The sequence below is a fragment of the Micromys minutus genome (genome assembly GCF_963924665.1).
Source record: "Micromys minutus genome assembly, chromosome: 1".
In the NCBI taxonomy this organism is placed as follows: Eukaryota; Metazoa; Chordata; class Mammalia; order Rodentia; family Muridae; genus Micromys; species Micromys minutus.
In genome coordinates, this window is record NC_137969.1 from 228,809,213 (window position 1) to 228,828,260 (window position 19,048).

Sequence of the window (19,048 nt, forward strand, 5' to 3'; positions counted from 1 at the left end):
CGTTCCCACTCCACCCCCATTACTCTTTTAATCTTTTTGAGACTGGAGTTTAATGAGCCCAGGCCGATCTTGTTACACTGTGTCCACTCATACTGGCCTCAAACTCTGCAACCTCCCACCACAGCTTCCTGGGTGCTGAGAATTACAAGCACGTGTTCCATGGCCAGTTCTTCCAATTATTTTAAAGAGGGTTTGTCAAGGCCTTAGTTGTTGCAGAATTGGCTTCTATGCAAGTCTGTGCCTGAGAAATACCCCCACAACTATCTCTGTCTCTGCCTCTCTGTTGGTCTGTCTCTCTGTATGTTTGTCTTTCTCTGTCTCTTTGTCTCTGCTGGAGAGAGGGGTATTGAACACAGGGATTCATGCAGGCTAGACAGTATGACTTAGGGTTTCTATTGCTACATCATGACCAAAAATCAGGTTGGGGAACAAAGAGTTTATTTGGCTCACACTTCCACATCTAGCTCATCATTGAAGGAAATTGGGACAGGAACTCAAGCACAGCAGGAACCTGGAGAATGCAGAGGCCATGGAGTGATGCTATTTACTGGCTTGCTCCTCATGGCTTACTTAGCCTGTTTTCTTAAAACTCAGGATCACCAGCCCAGGATGGCCCCACCCACAATAGGCAGCCCCTTCTGTATCAATTACCAATTAAGAAAATGCCATACCGGCTTGCTAATAGCTGAATCTTATGGAGGCATTTTTCTTAACTGAGGTTCCTATTTCTCAAATGATGCTAGCTTGTGTCAAGTTGACATAAAACCATTCAGGACACAGTATATTTCATCTTTAGCCAAAATTATATTAATGCAATAAACAAGATAGTTCTGACTGATATTTCTAAGAGTGGGCTTTAAGAGTGGTCTTATTGTGAAATTATACTTTTCAGTTATATGATGTTAGAGACAGCAGTGTATAAACTATGTATTTACTTGTATGTATGATGGGACTGTTGACTGACTTCAAGAAATTAGGAGGCTATGTTTTCAGAAGTAAGATTAATGAGGACTGCTAACATCTGAGAGTGTGTTTGGGGATCATTGCCATGTGGTGTCATCCTCCATTTGCCTGTTAGGACCGTTGGTACTTGAAATCATTGCCTTTATGAATGGCAAGAATAAAAGATTGATGACCTCCACTGTCGCTGTAACAGCCAAGCCTTGGGAATCAAATGCTTTTTAAAGTGTACTTCACTAGCTCACTCGGTCAGGAGGCCCCGTACAGGGATGTGGTGCAGGAGAACCTTGCACATGTGGCTTTTCAGGGATACATGCCCAAAATAATCCTCCCAACTAGCTGAAAGGATAGTAGACAAGGAACACAGACACCCTGCAAGCCAGCTGTGCTGGGAAGAGAACAGGAAGACGGGTTTAATTCCGTAAGTATCTGTTTGCTAAGGAAGACGACTGGAAGGCCGAGTTAGGTGGTGTCAAGCACAGTGTCCTTCAGTGGTCATGTGTATTTCCATGACTGTAATGCTTTGTAGTTTATTAAAGTCACTTATTTTGATGGGGTGGGGAGAAAGGGGTTGTTAAAGGTGCTTGAGTGATACTTGCTTTAACGCTGAGAACTGAGTTCTGTTCTTTGGGTTTCTGTTACATCACAGAGGAGGACTGACTCACAGGTGCAACCAGATAAAAGGACTAGGCTAGCCGCCCCGTGTCTCTGAGCTGATGTTACCCTGCCTTCTGCAGGGGCTAATATTTCCCAGTGCATCATTATAGTTTGTATGTTTGACCAGGAAGTAAAGGTTTCTCTTGCTTTTCCTGTCATCTAGGATTAACGTCTACAGTTGCTCTCTCGGGGTTCTTCCTCCACAAAAGCATTACAGGACTGCTTGATATAAATTTGCTTAAGAAATTAGGAAATGATTACTTTAAACAACAGATAAATATATAAAAGGAGAGGGCACTGAAGAAGTGGTTGGCCAGTAGTGGTATTTAAGATTATTTTATTTTTTTGAGTAGGTAATTCATCTACAAGTTTAAAAAGGAGGGAAATACAGTGAAAAAAAAAAAAAAAAAAAAAACCCAGTATTTTATTTATCCACCCTGTCACTCTCCCGATAACCATATTGTTTTCAAGAGTTTAATCTTAACATGAAATAACACATGTACAGGAGTGCTCTTTGCAGCTTCATGAGCAAAGGTAGGCAATGGGTTTGTCCGCCAGTGAAGTGAAGGCTGAGTGAGCTATGGCTTAGCCATTCCAACTCCTAGTAGACAGTGTAATATAGGATGAGATTGTTTATTATCTTGTTTTGAAGCAGGGTCTTATTTTGTAGGTCAGGCCATCCTAAGTCTCACAGTCCTCTTGCCTCCACCTTCTGAATGTTGATTTTATAGACAACATGAGGCAATATGAGAGAATTTTTTATGAGCAAGTATGGAGTGAAGAAAAATGTGGCTGGCTGTGGTGGTGCACAGCTGGAGTTCTAGCACAGTGGAGGCAGAGGGTCACAGGTTCTAGGCCAACCTAGCCTGCTTAGTAAGACCCTGTCACACAGACGGGGGTGGGGGGACTGTGCAGAGAAGTATGCACAGTACATTATTTCTGTTTTTAATAAAAGGCAGTATGTGTATGCGCATGCAGCATGTCCCAAGGCTGAACAGGAAGACGGGTGAAGGACTCCGAGGGCAGGTGCGCAGTGCCATCAGGGCATGCTTGGGCAGTGCCAGACACTCTGAGAGAGTCTGAGGATGAGTTTAGCAGTGACCCACTCTCCTCAGACACAGCAGCACATCGCCCACGCTGTTCTACAGCCCCTTCCCCAGTCTTAGGGTATCCTTGACAGGTGTCTACACTGCCGCCCTAGCCCAGCATTCCCTTCAATAAATACCCTGTCACATAAGTGATTTCATATTTAATGAGAACATATCTGAAGGTTAAAGTCCTAGGAGTGGGGTTACTGGGCCAGAGAGTTAGTTTTATACCTGTTGTAACTGTGAGAGACATTGTCATATTTTGCTCGTTGGACACCGAACCAACATGTACGCCCGTCAGTGGTCACAGGTGTCCAGTTCACTGAGACTAGTCACCTAGCAGTCTGAGCAAACTTTGATCTTTGCCATTCTTTTAAAAGTGTCCCCACTCTCCTTACCCCGCCCTCCTGTGTTAGGGAGGAAACCTCGGGGTCTTGTGCACACTAGGTGAGCACTAGTGAGCTAAAGCCCCAACGTTCATGCACTCTAAGCGGGGTTTCTGTTAAGAGCAAAGAATATTTTCATTGGTTTAGGAACCACAGATATTTGTCTGCTGAGATATAGCGGCCTAAAGAAAATTATTTAAGCTTCCCCCGTGTCTCAGTTTTCTTGCCTGCAAATAGGAAAAAAGTAGTAACTGAGCTTGTTGGAGGATTAAATAAAATGTACACACAGCCATCGTCACGGCTTAGACATAGCAGGCATCCAGTAAGTTATCTGACGGCTGGCAGGCAGGGCAGATTAGATTTAAGGAGTAGCAGTCATCACGTGTCTTCTGTCAGACGTGGCCAGTCAGGGAAGCGCAGCCAGTCTGCTCTGTCTTAGGACAGTACAGAACGTGCCGACCCAGAGCCAGTCATGTGGGCGGGCGAAACTGGACATGGAACACGTGCAGGTTCATCTCTAATCTGATCTTTAGATTTAACCAGCGTGGCAGAGCTGATATAATAGGAAATAAAAACTAAGCACAGAAGGGTCCAGATGAACATTTTATTCCCCCAGGCTCCGGAACCCCCAGCTAGCTCGTATGGAAGTGCATCTCTTAGAGGGAACAAGGGCAAGTGCTTCTGAGTGGAGGCGATAAACAGCTTTGAAAATCTGGCTTCCTCTGCCAAGAGCAGCTGAAAAGGAGACCTTTATATTGTTAGCCATCTATTTCGGTTTCTCCGTAGGGAACAGATGTGCCTAATAAAGGCCTTTGCAGATGGGCTCCGGAGCGTGTGACAAGCCTCACTGCCAGCACACAGAGGCTCTGAGGAGGCTTTGGGTACTGATTTGCCCGAAGCAACTCAGTGTTTTTAGATTTGTCTAACTCTTGGCTCCTTTCATATCAACTCCCCATGTTTTCTGAATCACTCTCCTGCCGCACTTTCTCAGTCTCATCATCCCTCTTCCTTTGTATTTCTTATACTCAGCAAGTTAGTATTAGTCTTCATCCTCTGAGACGAGGGAAACTTGTCCCTTCTTGGGGCTGCAGAACTGTCTATGGGATGGAGGTGTGGCAGAAAGAGCTCACGCCAGCTTGGCCGAGTGGTGGTGGCAGTTATGAGAGGTGACACCTGAGCCACTCCCCAATCCCTCTCTTGCTCCACAGATTGTGAAGAGGCCATCCCCGGGTGGATGTAGCCACTGTTCCTGTTACAGAACCATCAGGATCACAGCTGGAAAGGGGTTCCTGCAAGTTTTGCACAGCCTAAGAGGAATGGATGAGGACTCTTCTGATGAGCGCCCTACTGTGTGGCCTGGAGGACAGACTGTGTAGGCTGTGTCTCATGGCCAGTGTCTGAAGCACTAAAATATTTGTGGTGTCTGAGCCAAGCAATGGCATAGAGGCAGTGACAGCAGCTCACACCCAGAGTTAAACTGGAAGAGATAAAAAGTAGGCAAGGCTGGCAGAACTGGGCTCCAGAGCCCTGGCCTGATGTCATCACGCTGTCCTCCCAGCCACGATGGCTTCCCAGCTAGGGAAGCCATCTTAAGTCCCCAGCCTGTGGCTGAAGCCATTTCCAGAGAGCTGCCCACAGTGATTTCTCACTTCTACTCCTTGGCCGCACAGTGTGGGGGCCCTGGCTCTGCCACGTAACCTGGGGAACAGTGGCAGCGATAGGAACCCTCCGTGTTCTCACAGTGGCCGTGTGCACAGAGTGCTGCAGGCCCGTTCAAGTCTTCACACTCGTTCACATCTACGGAAGCAAAGGATAAAAGCTGTAGGGATCTCTGGGTCCCTCTAGCCACCCGCCCCTTCCCCCTTCCCTGGATATGACACCCAAAGGCCACCTCATCAGATCCCACCACCACATCAGGCTTCCCTTAGGGACAACTTAGGGACAGAACCCAAGAAGCAGTTATCTCTTAGCATGTCTTTATGTCTTTGCTCTCTTCTGTGGAGGACATTAAACCTTTGTGCATCCACATTTACTAGCTTGACACATGCCCACTAGGGGGCAGCAGCGTGTTTCCCAACTGTCCCAAACTGAGTCCTGCGGTAGGCGTTGTTCTGCCCACTCCAAACTTACCCACACAGGCCATGTGGGCAGCATCCAGCTGGAAGCCTTCAAAGCAGTCACAAGTGTAGCCCTCCCGCACACGCACACAGCGGCCATTCTCACAACCGTTCAGGATGCCACATTCCTCTGCCTGAAGGCCTTCGAAGGAGGCCAGGGCTTCTAAGAGAGGGACAGAAAGAATAAGGCTGAGGCCTGTGCTTAGACCCCAGTCTCTCAGTAGGACCTAGGACAAAGGTGGCTGCTGTTGAGTGCTGAGGGAGAGGTTGTGTCAGTGGATCATGACAGTTCTAGAGAAAGTCACCGCAATGAAGGTCACACTCTCTGGAAGGTTTGGGGTGATAGCCACATATGGTAGTGTCTCACCCAAGTCATTTGGAGTAAGGGCTTGGCTGACTGTGACCAGTGTCTTTCTCCTTCCCTGTCCTCACCTGGCAGGCAGGTGGATGGGGTGAGGGGAATGGCGGTGCCCGACTCTTCTCCAGTATTTCTGCACATACCTGAATGGCTGGCTATATAGTGGGGCTGAAGTTCAGAGGGTTGCAGAGGAGGCTCAAGGATGGGTGTGTTGGCTCCCAGCTGACTGGCTGTGTTGGAGAAGGGAGGCTCAGGAACAGTGTCCTCAGGGCCCAGGTAGTTATAGAAGGGGGCCCCATCTGGGCCATAGAGGTTTTCAGGCAGATCATCTGGGCCAGGGCCATACTCATATCCTGGCCGGAAGTGGATCCCTGCTTCACGCTCTGCCTCAATCCGAGCCACATTGCACAGCTGAGCATAGACCTCTGTTGGGGAGAAAGGAGAAAGGTGCTGGATTTTAGCTCCTGCTAGCTAAAGCTCGGGAACTGGCTCATATGGTTCTTGGCCCAAGAAGAGGACACATGGGATTTCTGACCATGCCTGTGCCTTTCTTTGTCCCGAATGACCTGGATGGAGGGCAAGTCCATGGCTCCCCGATTGCTCTCTTCTTTTCAGGGTGATAGTACCCCTTCCCAGAGCTATGCCCAGATCTGCAGGTACCCTCTTACCAGAGCTCCTGGGGGGGCACAGAGCACACTGCTGGCTCCAGGCCTCCCCTTCTTGGCAGCAGCACTCTGTGTAAGTAGTATGGTGCCCACGCAAGGGCTGGCTGCACACGTCATTGGTGACTTTCTTCCAGCAGATGTCCATGTGGATGTCATGGTCAGGGAAGTCCTCTGGTGGCACAGACCCCAGAAGAATGTGAGTCCCAGGCCAGGCCTGTGCCCCTGATCCCACACCCCCATCTACTCACCTGTGCTGCTGGTACTGTTCACACAGCGCTGCCCGCTGAGGTCTAGGGTAAGGGGAGGACGGCAGAAGCAATGGAAGGAGCCTTCTGTGTTCACACACTCGCCGTTCTCGCAGGCCAAGTCCTGGCATTCGTTGTGATCTGTGGTGTGAGGAAAAGGTGGAGCAGGGCCAGAGTGGCCTTTTGACAGTGCTCATCAAAGGGTTTGCCTAAGGAGGTCCATGAAGATGCCCATCCTGGAAGGGCTCTCTTTCGGGACAATCTCTGACAGCCTAGAACTCCCCTTACCTCAGACCCGCCTGCTGCAGTGGGCATCTTTCCCAGGAAGGGGAACTCTTAGCAAGAGTGGGACTAAGGGTTAGCAGGGCCCATGTGAGTCCTCACCCTGGCACTTCCTGCTGGAGGCATCATAGCGGTAGCCAGGGTTGCACAGGCAAAGGTAGCCAGGCACTGTGTTGAGGCATCGGCCATTCTGGCAGAGAGCGGGCCCGAACAGTACACACTCATCGGCATCTGCAGGAGGGCAGAGTGAGAGAGAGACAGTGCTTATAGTTAGAGGCTCTACATCCAGCCGTCTCAGTGAGTTGGGCAAGTTGCTTTGGTTCTTCTTGCCTCAGTTTCTCCTTTAAAATACTGCTTAACCTGTTTTCAGTTGTAATGAGGATTAAGAGATGCTAATACCAACAAAGCACTTAAATAGTGCTTGACACAAAGCAAGCACTCAAGACAGACATGTGTGCTACACATGCACAAGTGTGTACACACACATACCACGCATGCACACACATGCTCACAGGAGAACACACACTCACTCATACACGTGCTCACACATGCATGAATGCACACACTTTCCATTATTTCCTTCTCGGCACTAAGTTTCCTGAATAAGGCAGCAAGGGATCCAGTACCTGAAACTCTCCAATAAGAGAATGAGTTCCCTGAAGTTTCTGCTTTGGTGGGTGGAGCCAAAAAGACAGCCACTGTCCTGACAGGGGTGGCAGTGCAGTACCTACCCTAGTCTGTCCTTGTGTACAGGTAAGGTGGTGGTGGTGAGGTCAAACACCACAGTGTGCCCTCTAGACTTGAAGGCACGGGGAAATGAGCTCAGGGGCATGCAAGCACTCTATGAGGATTTTGGTTAAAACTTTCCAGCTAAAAATATCCGGGATGAAAAAGCTCCAGGGCCCAAGAGACAGAAACCACCTGGAAGCCAGAGCTAGGTGTAGGGCTTCCTAGCGTTTCGTAGAGGACTAGGCCAGGGTTCACTCTGGAAGGTGAAGTTTGAGGAGGAGAGTGTTAAGGATGGTTACCTGTATACATGGTTTGTCCAAATGTCCAGGCTCCTTCCACTGGGATGTAACCTTGACCACTGGGGCAGAGCTCACTGAATTCAACTGTGTAGGAGGACATTCAAGCTTAGAGAGAAAATGTTGCGTCTCCCCACCCTCAAATTTTTTTGTTTTGTTTTGGGTTTTGTCTTGTTTGTTTGTTGAGACAGGGTTTCTATGTAGCCCTGGATATCCTGGAACTTCCTCTGTAGACCAGGTTGGCCCCAAACTCACAAGAGATCCGCCTGCTTCTGCCTTCCAAGTGCTGGGATTAAAGGTGTTCGCCACCACTGCTCCACCCCACCCCCATTTTAAGGGTCTAATTATATAAGAGAGGTTGGCCTGGATCTGTGCTGTATAGCTCAGACTTGCCTCAAACTCATGATCATTCTGCTTCAGCCTCCTGAGGGCTAGAAGCTGGAATTACAGGCAAGTGCCATCATCCCTGGCTCCTTCCCCGTTCCCCTAAGTATCTCACTGCAAACATGCCCTTGAGGCCTTACCTGAGTCCTCAGATGGGCAGGGATCACAGGCCTTCCCCCATCTGGCACCCTGAGTGCAGCAGCACTCAGCCTGTGTAGAGTTCTGGCCCAGGATTTGAGAGCAGGGAGGACCACCACTGTGTTCAGAGTAGCATTCCATTCGGATAAGGCCTGGAGCCTGGTCGTCTGTCCCAACCTCTGGGATTCTCTGAGCTGTGTGTGACAGACGCCCTCTATTACAGTCTGTTCATTACCCTTTGAGGCATCCCTGCCCTCAAGTTGATCTTTTAAACTTAGTGTCAATATTGAACCTTATGGGGTACCGTATCTCACGTGGTACCCTTTGCATCCTTAAGAGTGGCTACTGGTGTCATTCCCCTACCACAATGACACTGCATCTCAGAAGTTACATTTAAGGAGTTATTAAGAGGTGAAATGAGACTCCTGCCCCAGTACTCCTGATCCCAAGCTCCTGATGTTTCTAACGTACTACTCGCCAACAACCCCTATGGGCAGTCTCCATCTATGGCATACCATATGAACATCCCTCTGATCCTTTCTGCTTCTCAGAGACCCCAAACCCTTCTCCCATCCTTTTTTTCTTATGAAGTTCCACTTGCTTTTTTTTTCCAAATCACTAAAGCCAGCTGAGTTCTGGTCTAGCCTGGGGTAGAGTGGCAGTGAGAAAGGTAGGGTCCAACTTAGTTCAACTTTAAGGCCTCCTTAATCCAAAAGACCCATTCAAGGATTGGGTGAACTCAGGATCTCTACCAAACTCAATCTGAGGTCCCCTAGGGGGATATTCTAGGTGCTAGAGCACCCTGAATTTCCCTAGGCCATCTTAACCGTTCAGTAGGAATGTTGTCTGACACATGCTGGCAAGTGTGGCCCTTAGACTCCTGTCCCCTCTGTTACCCATCCCTGACCTCCAACACTGGCCCACTGAACTCCACTAAGTGGCAGGAGCTAAATGAATGGATGACTTTTCTAAGCCAGAGTCCTTATGGAAAGAGGCAGGAAGGGTCCTCCCGGTTCTCACCTCCAGTCACCCGAGGACGGCAGTGTCCTTCTTCTGCATCATACTCCTCAAGGTCACTGGCACAGAGGCACAGGAAGGAGCCTTCCACATTCTCACAGAGCGCATCCCCACACACTGCCAGCATGAGTTCACACTCGTTCACATCTGTCAGGCATGAGGACAGACGTGTAGAGAGGAGGAAGCTCATGCACCCTGCCCCTGGTTCCAGCCCACATAGGCAGGTTCTTGTCCCCTAAGAGAACCAGCCACACTCAGAGGAAGCAGAAGTGGACTCGGATTAGCAGTAAGGGGGCCTGTGGGTAGAGGGCATGGCATGGAATAGAGAGGAGCGGTTGCTGAAAGAGGTTATGAAAGCAAACAAAGAGGAGAGTTCCCTCCTCTGGGTGTCTCTTGTGTCCCCAAGCTCTCTAGGGACGTGAGTGGGACAGGAGGTCTCTTCCTTCTTTGCTTGCTCCTTCTGCAGCAGGGCTGGCCAACAGCAATGCTAGCTGGAGGGGAAATCTCCCCCTGTGTGATTTCCATGATCACCCTTTGGGGTCCTATCATGGAGCCACAGAAACATGAATGTTTCTGGAGAGAGCCCTAGTATTTCCTTCCAAGAAAGACAAACATTGGTAGAAATGAGAAGGGCCCAAGTGTCTTTCCTAGCCCAGACTTTGGGTAGCCTGCAGGCTACTCACCAACACACTCCCAGCCTGAGGGGGAGGCCTCAAAGCCCTGGTCACACAGGCAGCGGAAGGAGCCATGAGTATTGTCACAGAAGCCATGGTTCCCACACACAGTGTCGTTGGCACATTCATCTATGTCTGAGAGGGAATGGGGACCAGTTTAGAGGGTATGCACACTCCCTATGTTTGCTGGGAGTACTTAGTCATCTGGTCTATTAACACCAAGATTTGAAAACAACAATAACAACAAAAACAATCCCTGGACACAGCACAAGAAACCCTTAACTCTAACATTCCTCTTTAATTTTTGTGTAAGCTTCAGTGTATGGATAATAAACAAATTTCAAAGAAGTGCCCAAACAGTGTTCTCTGGAGAGAAATTGTTTCTAGTTCAATGAAGGAAAAACCAGCTGCCGTCGGCCCTCCCCACCCCTCCCCGGCCCTCCTTGACCTCTGTCTTCCTACTCACCAATGCAGTCTCCAGTGGGCGCCATGTAGAAACCAGGCTGGCAGCCCAGAACGCAGCGGTAGGAACCAGGGCTGTTCTCACACCTCCAGGCTCCGCACACTGGGTCTTCATGGCCCTCACACTCATCAATATCTGTCCCCAGAGCCATGAGAGGGGGCAGATGTGTGGCTAAGGTCACTGCTCTGACCCCACCTTGCTGACATTACAAGCTCATATTCCTCTGCTTTCTGATTTCAAATCACTGTACTCAACTCTCCCCAAGCAGATAAATTCAGGATAGTTTCCCCTGACCCAGCAGGGCTGGGCATCTAGGAAGTGAACTATGCACCATTTAGGAAGCTCTGAGAGTGAGCGTGCTCAGCCTCCTCTGGGCCATTTTTACCCCAGTGGGGTTTAGGGAGCTTTCTTCAATATTATCTCCTTTATCTAATTTCAAGGATGTCTGTAAGCATCTGTCCTACCAAAAGACACTGAACATAGCAGGTGTTTGGTATCCGATGAACCTATTTGGCCTTTAAAACTAGGTCATGGGCTATTGTCTTTATTATGCCAACCTTGGGCAAGTCTCCAAGCCCCGCCCCAACCCCTGTCATCAGAATCTCAATAAATACATTATACTTTGGATTCTGTAGAACATGTTTTACTTCCTGAGAAGCTGTGTTCATTGTTCTAGGGAGCTAAGGAGAACCAAAGGGATAGAGGTGGGCAGAAGTAAAGCCAAGCCCTACCCAATGCCTGGAGTCCTTACCCACACACTCTCCACTGTCTGGGGAGGGCTGGAAGCCAGTCTCACACAGACAGTTGAAGGAACCCTCTGTGTTGACACAGTGTCCTCCCAGACATGGGTCTGTGGCTGCACATTCATCAACATCTAGGATAGAGATACCAGTGAGCAGCTGCAGCAATGGGTATCTTTAGAGCTTACCAGAACCCCCAAGCATCTTCCTTTGGGCCTCAAAAAACCCACAGGAGAGCTAGGGAGAAGCTCTGAGTAGGAAGGTCAAGGGGACAGTCCAGCACCAGGAACCTGAGGCTATGCTGCGGGGAGGGCTCTAGTGTGGGGGAGGGGGTCTCTGTCAGCAGGAGAAAGGTAACACTGAGACCCTGGAGAGCATGCACATCTGCCACAGGCATCACAGAGGGGTCTTCTGACAGACTAAGTACTTCCTTCCTTCTTTCATGTCTCCCCAGCCCTCCCCAGCCCTGGGTAGGCTGTGGGCATGCTATTTACTCCAGTAAGGGTATTCAGATGGGGTTCTGATCTAGACACCAGCCTTACTGGTTAACCTTAGACATGACCATGATGGCTTCTTACCCTGGCATCTGGTGCCCCCCTCAGCACTAACAAAGCCAGGTGCACAGAGACAGAAGAATGACCCCAGGCTGTTGAGGCACTCGCCATGAGGAGCACAGTGTTCCTCCCCAACACACTCATCCGTGTCTGCAGGGGCAAGATGGGAAGAAAGTGTTCTCAGGGACGCTTTCACCTCTGCAAGACACTCACTGTGCCCAGCTCCTGATGGGGAGACTTGGCATACTCACCCTCACACATGGTGCCATTGGCCAGCTGGAAGCCCTGGGGACAGATGCACTGGTAGGAACCTTCTGTGTTCTTGCACTCACCTCCCAAGCAGCTGTTCTGGGGACTTTCACACTCATCCACATCTGTAGGGCCACACAGGGAGAGACCTGTCACCTGCCTGAGGGGACTGGACCTGTGATGTTTATCTCCCTTCCCAGAGCAGCACAGCTGTGAGAAGCTTATGAGAGGATCACAGGGAGAAGGATGACAAGAGATCTTTTCATTTGGTCTAGCCTTGGCTAGGTTCCTTCATGCCCAATAGTCCTAGCTCAGAGAAAACAAAGCCTCCTTCCCCTGTCTTGGGTTGGGAAGCAATGGGAAATAAATCAAGGAAACAAACACCTGGAGCCTGAGACAGTAACAGAAACTCTCATTTTGCCTGTTTGTAAGTTTGTTTTGAGATAGGATCTCATGTAGTTAGCACTGGCCTTACCTCCAAGATGGCCAAGGATGACCTTGAACTCCTAATCCTCTTGTTTCTACATCCTAAATGCTAGGGTTACAATCATGGATCATCACAGCTGTCCTGCCCCAATCCCCTACCCCTACATCCCTTCTCTCACTAAGTAGCCCCAGTTGGCCTTGGACCTTCCATCATTCTGACTCAGCTTCTTGATTGTTGGGGTCATAGGCATTAACACTATTGCAAAGCACAACAGACACTCTACAATTGTGGTTCTCAACCTTCCTAATGCTGCAACCCTTTAGTACAATTCCTCATGCGGTGACCCCAATTCATACAATTATTTTATTCCAACTTCATAACTGTAATTTTGCTACTGTTATGAATCATAATATAAATATCTGATATACAGGACATCTAATATGCCCCTGCTGTGAGAGGGTCATTTGGCCCTCAAAGGGATCGACACCCACAGGTTGAGAACCACTGCTCTTGAAGCTTCTTATAAAGGGGAATCACTACAGTCTAGGTCAAGGCTCAAGCAACCACATGTGTCTCTTGTTACCCCTCAGGGCTGCTGAGACACTGAAGCCTGCACAACAGTGCCTTCATGGTGATGGTCGTAGGGTTCTTGCTCCTTTTTGTACATGCTTGGTTAGTCTACTGTATCCCATCTGCACTCTCTCCACAGGGAAGGGTTCTCTTACCTTCACAACTATTGCCCAGTGGACTGGGCCGGAAGCCCCTGTCACAGTCCTTGCAGGAGAAGGAGCCCACAGTGTTGGTGCAGACGCCTGTGGGGCAGACTCCAGGGAAGGCACATTCATCCAGGTCTAGGCAGATAGACAACCATGGCCATGGACCCAGGAAAGCAGTCACAGTAATGAAGCCTTCCCTCACTATACTTTTGGCCCATCTCTTGAGTTTGGAGAGCACTCTGGATCTCTAGAGAAGGGTAAGCCTGGGCCATATTCTATAAGGCAACCTCATACTTCCTTCCTAGAAAGCTCCTTGGGTACCTCCAGCTTACTTCTTTTGAAATACTGTCATGTAAGCTCAGGCTGGCCTCAAACTCATCCTGTAGCTAAGGCTGGCCTTGAACTCCTGATCCTTCTGCTTCCACCCCCAAGTCCTGTGATCACAGTCATGCACTACCATAACTTTAGCTTTCCTCTTCTCTCTGTGACCATTTGTCTCATCTCTGAACTTGGAAGTTATGTCAAGTTCAGAAGCTCTCTGGGCCAAGTCTCCCAAAGTTTCCTCTAACATGACCCAGAGACTCCCAGGATCAGTCCAAGGCTGAAGGACAAATAGATGCTATTTAAGAGGGAGGGTGGCCTATATTATGTTTCTTCTGTCATCATCTCTCCTGTGTTACCTTCACAGGCAGTGCCATCTTCATTCACCCAGTACCCACTCTGACAGGCTGAGCAGGTGAAGGAGCCCTCTGTGTTGAGGCAGAGGCCAGTAGGGCAAGAGGCTCGGCTGGCACACTCGTCCACATCTGAAACAGGCCATTGAGTTCTGTATGGGATTCTGCAGGGCAGATATGCCAGAGACTCATAGGTGGGCAGGGAGGATAGAAAGGACAGGTTTTGGCAATGGGGAGGCCTTAGGCCTGATAGGTTAATTTGGGGTTGTCTATAGGAGTTGGCATGCATAGGGAAGATGCTGGAGACTTGATTTATGTGTGGCAAGAAGGGCACTGCATCTTAGTACCTCGGCAGCCCTTCTTGTCTGGGGTGACCTCATAGCCTGGCTCACAAGAGCATCTAAAGGAGCCTTCCATGTTGGTGCACCTTCCATGAACACATATCCCCGGGGTCAGACACTCATTGACATCTGTGAATAAAGTCCAAGAAGAAACACTGGTCTTCTCTCCTCACTATAGCAAGCTTAGATCATCTCTATTATGAGCCCATGGACCCAGCCTTCAGAGGGAATGTAGGCCAGACACCCTTGGAGAGCTTCGAAGCCACGTTCCTTTGTTTCATCTAGGCATAGCAGGGCCGTACCCTCTTAAATGCTCTTTAGCCACCCTACATGGTCCTGGAAAATGAACCCACTTAGAATGCTAGAAATAAAGTGTCCAAGACCATTTTCTCTAATCTCTTACCTGCCACCAAAAATCCCATGTTCCATACCCAATGAGCAGTTCCAGTACGTGGGTGGGTAGTGTGGAGAGAGGCCAGGACATGCCTGGGTGGCTGTGGCTGTCTTGAGGGCCTGGGAAACATCTGCCCTCCCCAGAGCCTCAAAGCATCTATTCAAAACATGGCTCCTCCTGGAATCAGAACCTTGGGCCTTTTCCCTGCGGGGGCTGGGGGAAAAGAGCACTCCTTCCCACTGTTACAGAATTGTTTTGGGAACAAGAAGTGCCATAGCTATTCAGTGGGAGGCGCTCCTTATACAGTACTCTAGTGTAACAGAGGGCCTAGTGGCTGGCTCTCATCACCATTCAGCCTAAGACCCTGAGGCTTCTCATCCTAGTTAACAGAAGCCAACCGCAGGAGCTTCTGGGACTTTGGGTTAGAGCTTCGGAACGGATGTGGCTAGGCAGCACAGGAGGGCCCCACCCTAGCTGATTCAGAGGGCAGAGTCCCATAACTAAAGCACACCCACATCATGCTCAGCATCATCTAAGAATCCAGCCGGATGAAGGAGGACAATACCCTCTAAGGCGCTTCTGTCTGCCCACCTCTTCCCCTCCCTGTGTGTGGGGTCAACCAGCCATCCCAAGGCCAAATGGCCCTCCTCAGTGCCTTGGCAATCAGCCCTTACCTACACAGCTCCCACTCTGGCCTATGTAGCCCTCCTCACAGGCCAGACAAGTGTAGGAGCCAGGGGAGTTGACGCATCTCCCATCAGGGCAGGTACCAGGGTGACGGCATTCATTGATATCTATAAAAAAAAAAAGAAACCCGAAAAAAAAAAAAAACAAAACAGCCCCTCCCTTGGTCATCTATGAGAGCCACAACCCATGGGTACTTCATGTCTGCAAATCTTTGACCCTGTCCTGTATGAGAAAATGGATGTCTGTTTTGGTATAGATGAACACTAGGAAAAAATTACTCCCTCTCCCAGTGTTCCCAACTCTCCCTCTCTCCCTCGCTTTTCTAGAGCAAAGATTAATGAAGGACTTAAAGACCCTGCAGATGGCTGCAGTAGCCTGTGGGCACTGTTAGCTGCAGAAATCAGAGAGTTGCATGTTTCTCAGTGGATGGTTTGGGATGGGCCTTCACATCACCCTTGGTCAATGCTTAATCTTTACAAGGGGTGGTCATCTGGAAGATGACAGTTAGTTGGGCTGTTACCACAGACCAGCAAATCACCAAAGGTCAATGAAACTGCTTCCTGAGCCCAGGAAATGAAGGCTGATCTTCATTCTTGGGTAAGGCACAGATGTGCCTTGAGGTTAAATGCAGACTAAAGGGTCGAGGTTGGCCACGCTCTGCTTTTCTTCTAGCTGATAGGCACAGGGTCTCAGGACTTACTCCACCGAGATCCAGAGACCCCAGGCAACAAGGAGGAGAAGCTTTGCTCAAGAAGCCAAGTGCAGAGTTCTTCACTAGTGACTTGCCTGTTAGGGATTCCAGCATCCAGGGGAAGAACCGAGGGAGAGAGGTCATACCACAGGGACTAAGCTCTGGGTCACAACTGCATGAGAACAATACGCTCTTCTGGCGCAAATATCAAAATGTCTGGCCATCAGGTTAGCCAAGCTGAAGTAAACAGGAGGATGTATCTGCTTAAATTGACAATTATTCTCTGGGAGAAAGTCTAGCAGCTTAAGCAAGCCAAAAGGAGCTACTGCACAGAAACAAGACTTACTCAGCACCTATGGGGGCAATACAAGAGACAGGCCAAGGGAGAGAAGGAAGCTTCCCGCAGAATGACTAAAGCCAGCAGGAAACAGTGTAGAGCAGAGCAAGGGGTCTGAGGCATAGGGTAAAAAGGAAGACAAGAGACAGCCTGGCCTGCAGAAGTCAGGAGCCATCATAAATGACTGTCCCAAGGATAAGAGCTTGTCCCTGAGGGTCTAGAAGAGGAGAATATATCCTCAGGTGGTTACTGGGGTGAGTATCTGCAAAGACACGATTTCCAGGCAATAAGACTCATCTCTGGAAAGAGTCACCGTAAGCCCCTAGCTGGGTTGTCTTTAACTAAGCTGAACTAAAGGATGCAGGACCTAAAACTTTGACCACCCAGGGGACAGAGTCAGCACCAGGCCTGCTGCTCCTGGCTGAGGTATCTGGAGGGAGATAGATAAAGACAGAATGGAGAAGTGGTCCTTCTTCCAGGGATATGAGACTTTGAAGATGGAAAAGGGGGGATTGAAGCAAGAATCCTTCTAATGCCACACTGATTAAAAAATAATAATTTTAGGAGCATCTTTCAGATATTAGACAAGTAGGATGATTGCATTTGTCAAGAGAAAGTGACCCTGAACCTGTCCTGTCTACAATGTGTTATCTAGGTTTATGTAGTACTGAATGCTAAGCATTTGGATGTGGGACTTGCTCATATTCAAAGTATAGCCTACCTCTTCATTTTGGGGTATGTTTTTTACTTCTTGGTCCCTTGTGCTTGAGTGACACCTAAAGATTGGTGATAGTCAGTAAGGTACGAGGGATATAATGAACCAACGTGTTTCATTGCGTACAGCCCTCAAGTATCTTTTATTGGAACTCGGCACGTCCCAGACATTGGTTAGGAATGGTTTAGTCTACTATCACCAAGGAAGCATGGGTTAGAGTTCTCAACTGATTCTTGACAGAGGTCCAACACTGATGAGTTAGAATTTGATTGTGTTCTCTTATAACTAATTCTGGGGTTGCTTATTAGTTAAGCACAACCTAGTGCAAGTTCCAGCTTTTTCTTCAATGAGGGCCCCAGGGAACGACAACAGTAATGTTAATAAATGAGATGCCTGTCAGTGAAGAAAAGAGAGAGGTCAGAAGACCAGGCTGGCCCCTTAGACTTCACCTGAAGTAGGAAAGGCCCTTCCCTTCCTAGAGTGGATACAACTGAGCCATCAGACAAGCTGATCAAAGAAGGCAGAGGAAAGTTCTGGATGGAATGGACTCCATTACCAGACAACCAGAGTCTATCCCATCTAACTCATGGTAGCTAAACTGGAGCCTGTCACTGGGTGGAAATTCTTTGGTCTAGTCAGGAATTTGAATTTTAACTTAATAATATGGTATGTTTTGGTAGAGTCCAATATTCTGGTTGGTTTGGGGAATATTTAGTGCTGTATTCCCAGCCCATGGCTAGTATACAGATGGCACTCAACAAATGTTCACTGACCAAAAGACGAAACACTGTGCCTAGAATAATACACTATCCTCCTAGAAGAAGGCTGCTGAAGAGACTGCCAAAGGGATCCAAGGAATGGCGCCCCAGGGACTAATTTGTGAGTCTGCCATCCATACCCTGGGAGGATCCCTGAGCATCTCTCCAGGGATCAGTCTCTGCATGGGGAACTGTTAGGGCACCCATCTGTGTTCTTGGCAAGAGTATGAAATGGGACTATGAGGCAGGAGCCAGGAGTTCATGGGACCTTGGCTGAGAGTTGGGGACAGCCAAGGCCCTGGAGATGTAACAGAGAATCTGCTCTCTGTCCATGAGAACTCAGAGTCCTGGGTATGATGGGAATACCATGGAGACTGGTGCATAGGCCACTGTCCAGACCTCACAGTCTCTCACCAGAGACTTCATGCTTCAGTGAAAAAAGTAGCTGCTTTGTTGGAGAAAGAAGAAAGGGAAAGGAAATTGACTGAGCTCCCAGAGAGATGGGCAGGGTCTGTGGTTACTGATGGAAACCTGGAGAAGTGTACAAACTACATCACTCTTTCAACAACCCTTGAGTGTCTGCCCAGGCAGGGCCAAGAACTCAGCCTGACCTCCCAGATGAGGTGTCTGTCTAGGACCTTTCCTCCAGATGGGACAGAGCCACCCAGAGTAGGACAGGGATGTGGAGGAGTCGAGACATGATAAAGTGGGCCGTCCTGAGCTTGAGGAGGTCCTGAGCACCAGCCCTCTGAAATGAGTGTGGCAATCTCCAGTCCCAAACATGAAACACTAACACAGCCCAGGCCTGTCTGCCCTCAACAGAGACAGTTACTGTAAATCTGATCTTCTCAACGTTCTGGCATTTTTCTGCTTTGTTTCCTTTAGTCTTGCTTTTCTTTTTAGTAAGTCCTGATGTTAAGTATATAGTGCCGTGATGCCCAAAGAGGCTCTCTTACCAAGCCCTTAACGTGGCCGGTTGGCACATAGAAGGTGCCTGTCAAGTGCTGTGCTCACTCTGCATTCTCTTGGACATGCCAGAGCGTTTTGTTTTGTTTCTATTAATCTGATAAGGACAAGGGAAGGGGGTCCAGCTTTGATAGTGCATAGCCCTAAGTTGTAAGAGGAGGGGCACTAAGAGGGGAGCCCTGAGAGAAGGTGATGCTCTGGGGATGAGAACAGTTTGCTCTATATATACCTATAGCTACACTTCTATATTATCACTTTACTAAGATCCCCTGGGGACCCACACTTCACGTCCATGGTGAAAGTGGGCATTAGCTTGATATCAAGAGACTCGGTGAGGGCA

General features: G+C 48.9%; 1 protein-coding gene across 1 annotated transcript in view; it reads right to left on the reverse strand.

The window, feature by feature from the left end:
* Positions 1-3,812: 3,812 nt before the first annotated feature.
* LTBP2 (latent transforming growth factor beta binding protein 2) overlaps positions 3,813-19,048 on the reverse strand; it is an 89,637-nt gene continuing 74,401 nt past the window's right edge. The window contains exons 19-36 of the mRNA XM_080928537.1: positions 15,229-15,348; positions 14,167-14,289; positions 13,826-13,951; positions 13,155-13,280; positions 12,005-12,127; positions 11,778-11,903; positions 11,211-11,333; positions 10,463-10,594; positions 10,006-10,131; positions 9,326-9,469; positions 8,308-8,499; positions 7,787-7,870; positions 6,861-6,989; positions 6,480-6,617; positions 6,235-6,402; positions 5,710-5,991; positions 5,222-5,371; positions 3,813-4,888 (exon numbers count right to left, since the gene is read on the reverse strand). Of these exons, the coding sequence (XP_080784663.1) occupies positions 4,743-4,888; positions 5,222-5,371; positions 5,710-5,991; positions 6,235-6,402; positions 6,480-6,617; positions 6,861-6,989; positions 7,787-7,870; positions 8,308-8,499; positions 9,326-9,469; positions 10,006-10,131; positions 10,463-10,594; positions 11,211-11,333; positions 11,778-11,903; positions 12,005-12,127; positions 13,155-13,280; positions 13,826-13,951; positions 14,167-14,289; positions 15,229-15,348 (2,558 nt within the window). The 3' untranslated portion in view covers positions 3,813-4,742. The remainder of the gene's footprint in view (positions 4,889-5,221; positions 5,372-5,709; positions 5,992-6,234; positions 6,403-6,479; positions 6,618-6,860; positions 6,990-7,786; positions 7,871-8,307; positions 8,500-9,325; positions 9,470-10,005; positions 10,132-10,462; positions 10,595-11,210; positions 11,334-11,777; positions 11,904-12,004; positions 12,128-13,154; positions 13,281-13,825; positions 13,952-14,166; positions 14,290-15,228; positions 15,349-19,048) is intronic.